This window comes from Nicotiana attenuata, unplaced genomic scaffold (assembly GCF_001879085.1).
Source record: "Nicotiana attenuata strain UT unplaced genomic scaffold, NIATTr2, whole genome shotgun sequence".
NCBI lineage: Eukaryota > Viridiplantae > Streptophyta > Magnoliopsida > Solanales > Solanaceae > Nicotiana > Nicotiana attenuata.
This window is the reverse complement of record NW_017670287.1, coordinates 530,929-541,402: the sequence shown is the minus strand read 5'-3', so window position 1 is coordinate 541,402 and position 10,474 is coordinate 530,929. Positions and strand designations below refer to the sequence as shown.

Sequence of the window (10,474 nt, the reverse complement as noted above, 5' to 3'; positions counted from 1 at the left end):
TCTACGTGAACCCGGAATACCTTATACGCTTGATTGCCCCTTCTTTTTTTTTAATAATAAGAAACGTCAAATATAATACACTAAGCAAGAACAAACTTGAAATCTAATCTCAGAGCTCAACCGCCCTGATTCTTCTGACAAACTTATCAAACAAAGAAATTCAAAATCTGATTTCTCAATCCGACTTTTCCTGCAACTCTACTCTCCCTGACTAATGAAGCCAATTACTTGCACCTACACTTCTATTGATTTTAGTCATGCAAAAATGATCATTTTCTTTTCACTAAATACAATTTGAAGAAAAAAGAAGCTCCTACGATAATTTTGGCTTTTACCACCTGACGCCTAGTGGTGATAAAATGGTTAAAAAACAGTTATTTATTCATATAATTCATTAAAAAAAATAAGTTGAACAATAAACTTTTTAAAAACAAGTGGAATATGAATAAAAAATATATTATCCAATTAGAAAATGGATAATCAATGGATAACTAAAAATTAACTTTTATATTTGTAACACTCAAATTACGGGTTCCTCAAGTTTGGGATAGTAAAAATTCTTGCAAAAGTAATCACATTCAAGAATCCATAGATAATATAAATATCCATATTATCTGAGTTAACCCATTTTTTATCCGTATCAAGTATGAATCGGGCCAAATCATTTATCCATTTTTAGCATTACCTATTTTGACCTGCCTATTTCCCACCCCTACTTATGCCAAACCCCCCACCAAAAAAAAACGAATATATGAGGTACTGACTGCAAGACAAACTTCCTAGGCGTTGGATTGACAAGGGAAACTAGAAGAGGAGGTGTCTTATATATTTCACAATTTGGAGAAGAGCTCCGTAGAATACATAGTTTACCTCCGAAATTATGGACCAAATTCCTGTCATACACCTTTTGAGAACAAAAATCACTTTAAGCAGTCAATCTTTCCAGAGTGTATCTAATACACACCTTTTATGTGTTTGACCACCTTTTTCTCAGCAAGTGTAGTCACACACAAATAATAATGTGACACGTGTGATTAACCTTTTGTAAAAAATAAAAAATACTAGAAATTATAATTATATCCTAATTGCCAAAATAATCTTCCATCTTCTTCATCTTCCCCAAGCTATACCACCATGGCTGCCAACTCTCCGAACCGAAACACTGATGCAAAAAGGAAAAAAAAAAATACCACTACCTCATCCTACCACATTTAAGACCCACCACCCCAACCGTATAAATTCCCCGCTAATCTTCATTTTCTTTGCCTCATTCAACACCCCAACAGTTTAAATTCACTATTACTCTCTATTTTTTTGTCGCGTTCAACATTCCACCCATTTAATTATAAAACTCAGATTTGTATATGCTATAATTTCGAAAACTGGTGGTGTCTCTTCCGGTTCATGAGATCATAGACAAGGTCTTCGTCATTGCCATATATAAATAAGACTTCAGAAAAAGGACTGCATACCAAAGTTGCTAGAGAGAAAAAAAATAAAACCCGATTGGGATTAATCTGTATCTAGTTTATCAAAACTGAAAAAAGAGCGGTCATTCTGAGATTACATCACCTTCCTTATTATTTCAAGAAGCTAATCAAAATCTAAATCTGAAAAACACCCAATCTCAAAACCAATTGTCAACTTGGAGATTTGAATCGCGAGTCATAACCAAAATATATTGGTGTTCAAATATGGAAACTCTGATTCTTTGTATTTTCTCGTTCCCCTATAGATCTTGGGGGAAAAATCTGGTGGGGTTGTGGTGTTGTGATGGAAGAACCTGGAAAAGAATTGATGTTTTAGAAAATAAAAGATGAAAAATGAAAAATCTGCACAAATAATCTCCAGATGACGCTTTAGATACAACATTTTAACTCTTCACTCGCCTCTCATGCGCGTGTAAATCACGAGTGTAAAAGTAGTGTGTATTAAATACACTCTGGAAAGGTTGAGTGTGTAAGGTGATTTTTGTTCCCAAAAAGTGTCACAGGGATTTGATCCATAGTTCCAGGGGTAAACTATGTATTCTGCCTTTAACTTTATCATGGGCGAAATTAAAAAAAATACCAAATTACAAGTGATAGTTGAAAAATAGTCATAGTTTCAAAAGTAATAGAAATTTAATCACTTTTGATGTAAAGATAAATCTAAACAAAAACACTGTTCAAAATCCGAAAAATATTCCAATATAATATACTAGAATTCGAAAATCATAATATATTATAGACAGCATAGTATGATGGAAGTCCATATACGGGTGCACCAATCTCTAGACAGCTAGCTATTTCTTAATTACCAGTCCAAAAATTTGGTTAGCCCATACTATTTTCACGCTTATCATACCACCACTAACTACTAGAAAACAAATTGCTTTTTCGGTCTTAACAGTAAAGATGCAAAGTATCAAAAACAGGTTGAACAATTAAATCTAAGAACAATTGGGAATATAAAGAGAAAGAACAAAACACTTCACAGACAAAAATAAACAAGCATCAAGGTACAACACCAACAAAATATCGAGTACGCATATACAGATAGAAAAACATTAAGCTTAAAGGGTTGAGATTTTGTTGATGAATGACGTTCAACAACACTTCTGATTAAAAGATTAAGATAGCTTAGCTGAAAACCAGAAAGGTATATAAGATTGAACACAAATATTGTAATGCATTTTCGACCACCTGCAACACTGAGTTGCCAGTGCGTCATCAAACTAAGAGCACCGCATAACAAGCTTATAGCTAAGATGGGAATGAAGATGAAACAACAAACCACTTGAATTATAACTTGAAGTTGATTTAGCACTATCTTTAAGAAGATAAATTCATAAAACTCCCAGAATAAGTTGTACCATAACTTCTTCAAATGAGAAAAGCAAAGAGCCAAACTAAACCCAAAACGCAAGGGCTCAAGCACTTCCTTAGAAATACCTGCCTTAACAACATTTGACTGACAGGTAAAAACACAAGAAAGACCTCCCAGTATAACTGACAAGGCTTCGTCAGTGCATCCATCAATCTTAAGAGTCACCTCAGCCTTGACAAATATGAAGGAGCCACCACAAAGAGCAAATATGCTCGAATAAAACAGATCTCCCAGTATAACTGACAAGGCGTCGTTAGTGCATCCATCAATCCCAAGAATCACCTCAGCCTTGACAAGTATCAAGGAGCCACCACAAAGAGCAAATATGCTCAAACAAAACTTTCTTTGCTGCACCCCTGAAGACAAGATGACAAAACAAACAAGGAAAATGAGAACCCCATGTAAAACAACCAAGAACACATCATAGACTGCAGCATGTACCTGCAGCCCCACTGACCATAAATTAGAGGAGGTTTATGTAACCTCGTCATAGATGCTGCAGTCTCTACACTGTAAGATGATCAAATCACCTAAAACTGAATATACAGAGAAAAAGAAGCTTTTCCTCCCTACCCTTCTAACAGCCAAGACAGGTCACATCGATTACATGACCAAAAGACCAATGTAAAAACCAGTCACAAAATTTATATCCTACAGTGGACTCTCAATATTGAATAAATACGCTATTTTCCACCAGGAGTATCCAATTTCTCATTTGCTGTCCACAAACGCATTTATGTAGACAAACAGATCGAACATGAAAGCTTGTACCACCGACGAGAATTGTCATCAGAAATAATGAGATCTACCTCTTTCCATGTTTTGAGCAGCGAGTCTACTATTCTCCTCTGGTTGCTTGTAAGAGCTAAAACTGAAGTTGGTCGAAGCATTATAACCCTGACTTACGTTATTCTGATAATAATTATAAACCTGCAATTAACGAAATCAATTAGTAAGATATGGGAAACGAAAGAGAAAAGATAACTTCAGTTCAACACAAGAAGAACAAGGTATCACCATGTCAGAATGATTCACTTGTTGAGTGTAACTTTCAGGGAGCATCGGGAGCTGATTTTCGCAGAAATCTTGATTTATGCCCAAGGAATTGTTTCCGTAACAGAACTGCTGCACATCAAGGTTAGATTTATATGGCGCACAGAAGTTGCTAAGCGCTAATCGTCCAGTTTCGATGGTTCCAGCAGAGTGATCCAAAGGGGTTTCAAGATCATTGAGCTCCATATAGGCAGCATCTTCTAGCAGAATCATGGGGTTAAGACTATAATTGGCTCGCCAGCTTGCAGAGAGATCAGATCTCGATTGACCCATTCCTTCCCAGTTCTCGATGTTACCAAGGCCGTCAAAAATATCATTCCCATCAGTAAAAGGATCAGATAGAGCATTCATATCTTGGTTAAAGTTCTCTAGATTCTGTTAGAAAAAAGAAAGGAATAATGGTCAATACACATTACAAAAAACAAGTTCCAAAAATACAACGGAAAAGGGCTATATATGTCCCTCTAATATCGGATATTAGTTATTTATATCCTCCGTTATACTATTTGACGTTTCTTACCCCTGCCGTTAGCCTTTTTAACAAGTCTACCCCTCCCATTAACAGACCAGTCTGTGCGGACACGTGGCACATTTTGAACCCCCAGACCCTTTTTCTTTTCCCAACCCAGATCCATACCTGAAAACCGGAAAAGGTACTAAACCCATATATCAATAATAAGAAGCCATCTTCTTTTCTTCTCAAAAATTAGGATTTAGACTCCATCTTTTTAGTAGGCCATACTTAGGGTAATTGCTTAGTTAATAGTACCTTTAGACTCCATCTTGAAGATTAACTTGATACTTTTCTCACAATATATATTGATAATTCATCACTTATGGAACCATGTCTCACATATAAATTTAAAAAATTAATAAACTCTTAAGTTTATATTTCCGACATTCAGGAGTAAGTTTCATGTTCTAAGGATCACATTGTTACATTTCCTTTTAGCTTTGAATCAAAATAACAGTTCCTCTGTTTCTGAATCAATTTTCTGTAAGAATGACAAGCAAAAAATGATTTCAAAATGAAGGGGGAAAAAACAAGAGAAAGAAACGTTCTCTATTTTTTCATTTCCCAATGACAATTTTACAGGACTATAATTTCATGAACAATTTTTTAAAACAAGAGCACCAACAGACATTCGAATAGGAAATCAGAACAGAGGAAAGAAAAACAGTAAAAATAAAAGAACCTGAGTAATTTTTGATAAGAAAAGAAGATGGCTTCTTGCTATTGATATATGAGTTTAGTACGTTTTCGGATATGGATCTGGGGTGGGAAAAGAAAAAGGGTCTGGGGTTCTAAAAATGTGCCACGTGTCTGCACAGACTGGTCCGTTAATGGGAGGGGTAGATTTGTTACAAAGGCTAACGGCAGGGGTAAGAAACGTCGAATAGTATAACGGAGGATATAAATAACTAATATCCGATAGTAGAGGGATATATATATAGCCCTTTTCCGAAAATACAATAAATGCCTGTACAAGTAGCTATGCTATACCAGCACTAAAGAATACACACCTGATTATTATCATTGCCAGCAGATAGCAAAGTAGTATCTTCTATGAAATGGGCTAATAGACCAATGATCTCATCATCTTGCTCATCCAGAGGCATCTTATTAGTACAAAGGCGAGCATTAGATGGACCTGGACCACGGTTAATCATGCTGGTATCAATCAAACTCTGTTTTTCAGGCAGTACAGGCAGAGCAGAAAAAATATTGGATGGGTTTGATTCACCAGTCACCCCCTCATCATCTAGCTTATCGGAAGGCATCCAATTGATAGGAGATACATTGGATGGACGTGGATCACCTGGCACCTCAATATTTGGCTCATCCAAAGGCATTCTCTGAATAGAAGATAGACTCAGACTCGGTTGACTTGAAGGCCAACCAGATGTGCTTCCGGGGTTAACCATGCTGGTCTCGATTGAGTAGTTCTTATTGTCAGGCCTTCCAGATGGAGCACATAAAACATCTGATGTACAAGGTTCAGCAGGAATCTCATCGTCTTCCCAATCTGCCTCTTTAAAGGGTGCTCCATACTGTGCACCATTTTTTGGACCTGGCCCACTCTTCTGGAATACTTTACATAGCACATATGAATCCTACAAAACAAGGCTTTGATGAATAATAAGTTCTAAAATTTACAAAAAAAATAAGGAAAGATGAGACTGTACCAAGACACACAGTAATATAAAGAACACAACAAATCCAGACACCAATATCTAACTCGAGTCTTATACCGTTGGATCCCTACAAAAAGCCTAGCACAGCTAAGATTGGCTAATAATGTTTTTATAAAGATTATGATAGGCTAAATTATATTATAGAATTTGAGGAACTTGAATTTTCTCAGTCTTTTTAACATAGGCTGAAGAAATTGAAGATTGAAGATGGAAAGAAAATGCTTGACGTCGCACAATCTTCAAACAAGAGAGCAATATGCGATATCTACTGTATTTTAGTCTATTAGATGTTTCCACCTGAATTGCATAACTTTTCCAAATTTCCTATCTACCATCCAAGCATAGGAACCATGTGCCATGACAAAACTTGAAAAACAGATTTGACCTATAAAAGAAATTAAAGGTCTCAAAAATATGAGAAAAGAAAGACTTGGTGTGCAAAATCACAGTTAAGGAAAACCAAGGACCTAGACCTACCAATTCATTACTTTTGTTGATCCAAATCTTTACAAGCATAGGGCCGTCAACATTGCTCTCCGTGAACACAAGTGAAGGATCAATGAGAAACAAATGCAATCTTTAAGAAATTAAAGCTTCCAAAAGAATAAGAGAGTCTATCTTGGTACGCTTTCATTTAAGGAAAACCAAGGATCTATAACCTGTCAACCACCTCCAGGAAAATTCAAATTAAGAAAATAATTGCTACAAGATAATAATACAGATCAACAAGATAGTAGGGACTAGGTGCTAGGGAATATATCGTCTAAATAGTATCCCAGGAACATTAATTCCGAGAATGAGAACATGATCCATTTAGCACGAAGTTTTAATCAAGGTTCTCACAGACGGGCACTAAATCAAATTACAGTAAACCCAGTGCAAGCAGAAAAGGGGGAGAGAATACTGCAAGGGGCTCTCATTGGCTACTGATACAAGCACAAGAAGAAAGAGCATCAATAAAAATTAGGTACTATTTTTAGCAAAGGTAGATAGAAGTACCTGAGCAAATCCTGCATCAGCCAATCCTTTATCTTCAAACTTGTATTCGTGAATAACCCAATCAGTTCTCTGCCCTCGCGGGGGATGGCCTTGGTGGAACACAAGAGTTTTAACTGATCCAACAATCTTTTCATCGTAAGTAATGGATCTATCTTTCCCAGTAGTTTTCCAGTAGCCAGTTTCAGTAGCACGATTCATTCTGGCTCCACTTGCATACTTTCTCTCCCTTGGGCAAAAGAAGTACCATTCTAGATCTTTACTTTTATAGCAACATTTGTCTGCAAGAAGATATTAAAACATTATGCAAAGTTGAACAAAGACAAATGAGATCATTAACCAGACTTGAAATAAACATACTACTTCAGTCCCCCAAAAAGGTAATGTCCAAATGCTAGAGATTTTGACTGAAAGTAACAGCTTGGGAAGTTAAATAATGAAACAGAAAGGAAAAGATAGGCTTTTATCACTACGGCTTCCAAATGCAACTTTTAGAGATTCAAAGCACAGCTAAAACTAGTATCCCATAAGTAGAAATTTCATTAACCAAACTGATGCTTGTCCTTTCTCAAAGCATTAATTTTTCTCCGAAGTGCAGCACAGAGACAACATAGCACATTACGTATATGATTTTCAAATGTAGAACATTTGTAGAATACGTACAACCTTTATTATGTATGGGATTCCTCTAGATTCTTTTCGAGTAAAAGTTGTTGCTTTTCCATATGAAAAGAAATGAAGAAAGGACACCCTTTTGGTGGAAGTACACAGTATGCAACTACAGAATAAAGGCTCCATAGAGAAACTTTGAAGCAGAATGTGCGCCAGAGGTGAGGGGTTCGTATATTATTAGGTAAACCAAGTTTAGAAGAATGCAATATTTTAACAAATTCTACAATAAAAGCTATAAAGAAATACCTGGAAGGTCCCACGGGGAGAACTTGTAGATGTTGAGTTCAGTTATGGCTTCAAAATGAAGTTTTTTCCCCATGATCTTACGCTTGAGATAGTACATAATCAGCTCAACATCAGTTGGGTGAAAGCGAAACCCAGGCGGAAGCCTCGCCATTGAAATAACCAGAAAAAAAACGGCCGAACTAAATGAAATGAACCAGCCCCAAAAGGGCTCGCTGAGTAAAAAATAGAGTAAAAATTAATGGTGGCAATAAACTTAAAAGAGCTATGTGCAAATACACCAGAGCCTCCAACCCTCCACCACAAAAATTCTCAACTGCTGTCAAGTCCAATGCCGAAACAAGATCTTTCCTGCACACCACAGCCTTCCGCGGTTCATGAAAAGGAATGCACCCCTAACAAAAAACTGATGTTTCTTGCTGGAACCAACAGACATCTGGTGCACAATTCAAAAACCTGTTATTCACGAAATCATCAGCCTCCCAAATCAAACCAAATAATAACAATTTAACAGAAGCTCCACCGGTTGATCACCACCGAGGAAAAGGAAAATATCTCAATAACCAGCAAAAACAAAAGACCTTTCAAAAACAACAGAACACCAGATTGACAAACACCAAGATGACAATAAAACAATTGAGCGAACACTGATCTTCAAAAAGATATATGGTCAAGATGTCATAATCTAGTGTTAAAGTTATATTTTTTTTCCTCAACAAGTTCAAATTTTCGCATGAAAAACGTTTCAATACGAGAGCATCAGGGGCATATCCAATGAACAAGCTATGGGTTCATCTGAACCCATACCTTCCAGTAAATTAGATGGAGGTGGTATAATTACGAATCTAAACCCATAATGTTCAAATCCTGGATCCGCCTCTAGGGACCATTAAATACTAAAGTGAGATTGCAGCATGAAATGTTGGTGAATTGAATCCACTTCACAATTTAAGCCCAAATGGTCAAATTTAAACGTTGATCCATCCGGATGAGCACAACTAAACTTTCACAGCCTAAAGGACAGAAATAGACAATACTAGAAATTAAAATAATCGACACCACGACAGATAAAAAAAATAATCAGCACAACGAGAGATAAGAAAATAACAGAAAAATAACAAGAGTCATCAAACCCTAGATTGAAAAACCCTAAACCTCGACCAAAAACACAACAAAGTCAGAAAAATAAATCAGCAACAATGTATATAACTACAAATAAAAGAACACAGAAATGGGCAACACGAGAAGGAAGAAACTAATCGCAGTGTTTCAAACCCTTAAATCACCACATATAAATTTTGAAAAAAAAAACACACAATAAATTGACAAAATCATACAAATAAAAGAGAACAGAATAATAAAATCAAAAAAGATTGAAAAGTGAACTTACCCAGAAAGGGAACGAACCGGAGAAGGCAAAGGGAGCGAAGGGGGAGAGAATGGGAAGGGCGGAGAGGAGTGATGTAGAAGGGGCGAAAGTGAATCGAAATTGGAGAGTGAGTAGGGGTTTATATAGGAAGAGGGTTTTAAGAGAGCCTTCTTCGGTAATCTACAGCTTTTCATTGGCTTGCTTTCAATACTAGTCGGACATTTTGGGTAAATTCTTAAAACTTAACCAAGAATCCTACACACACGTACACACGTACCAAAAAATATATATATATTACATAAATATATTTAACCTTTAAAATATGTAATTAATCATATGTGAATGATAATTTTCTACTTTTATATCATATTTTGAGGAGATTTTAGTTATAAGAACAGTCTAAAAAGCCTAACATATAATATTTTCTATATAACGGGATGAAAAATACATACTTTAATTAACAGAGAGTTAAATACATCTTAGCCGAACATCATGTCGGCAAAAGCAAAAGAAAATCAAGAACTAGGGGACTAAAAGTGAAATTATCCCTTAATTTTATCAAAGTACTACTTAGTTTTGTTTAAATTTTGAGAAAATATTTTTCAGGATAGTTAGATAAAATATTTACGGTGCTATGATATGTGTTATGTTTTTTTTTTTTTTTTGGAAAGAAGAAGCAAGATTGGTCTTGAGTAGAGCACAAACTAACCTAGAATTTAGACGTGTTAATTAATACTAGAAGAGATTTTGCCTATTGGTGCACCCATGGCAACTCATGCGTTCTTGTAGCACGTTGGTCTCGAGTTTTATATGGAAATAATAAAATCTAGATTTGAACTTTTGACTATTATTATTTTTGGAAAAGGGTCAAAAATGTCTCTCGATTATGTGAAAATGTTCGTTTACATCCTGCGTTACACTATTGGTCCATCATTACCCCCTGACGTTATAAAATTAGTGTAAAAATACCCCTCCTCTATTAGGACCCTCCACCGTGGCCACACCACCTCAAATGGCTTGACGTTTCTCTGAGATGGACACCATGTGACACGCTACATCACCGTCCCTGTGAGCACG

At 36.0% G+C, this 10,474-nt stretch overlaps 1 protein-coding gene across 3 annotated transcripts; it reads right to left on the bottom strand.

Moving 5' to 3' along the window:
• Positions 1–1,492: 1,492 nt before the first annotated feature.
• On the bottom strand, positions 1,493–9,564 carry LOC109237264 (NAC domain-containing protein 78-like). 3 transcript variants are annotated; one of them, XM_019403549.1, is made up of 7 exons: positions 9,419–9,559; positions 8,032–8,484; positions 7,117–7,394; positions 5,446–6,036; positions 3,886–4,296; positions 3,678–3,798; positions 1,493–1,783 (listed from the first exon to the last, which is right to left on the bottom strand). In XM_019403549.1, exons 2-7 carry the CDS (start codon positions 8,180–8,182, stop codon positions 1,689–1,691), a joined length of 1,647 nt encoding a protein of 548 aa, XP_019259094.1. In that variant the 5' UTR covers positions 8,183–8,484; positions 9,419–9,559; the 3' UTR covers positions 1,493–1,688. The 3 variants fall into 3 exon arrangements, with proteins under 3 accessions (XP_019259094.1, XP_019259092.1, XP_019259093.1); XM_019403547.1 differs by lacking the exon at positions 1,493–1,783 and adding an exon at positions 2,458–3,224 and having other exon boundaries at positions 9,419–9,564; XM_019403548.1 differs by lacking the exon at positions 1,493–1,783 and adding an exon at positions 2,458–3,224 and having other exon boundaries at positions 8,032–8,464; positions 9,419–9,564.
• Positions 9,565–10,474: the final 910 nt, after the last annotated feature.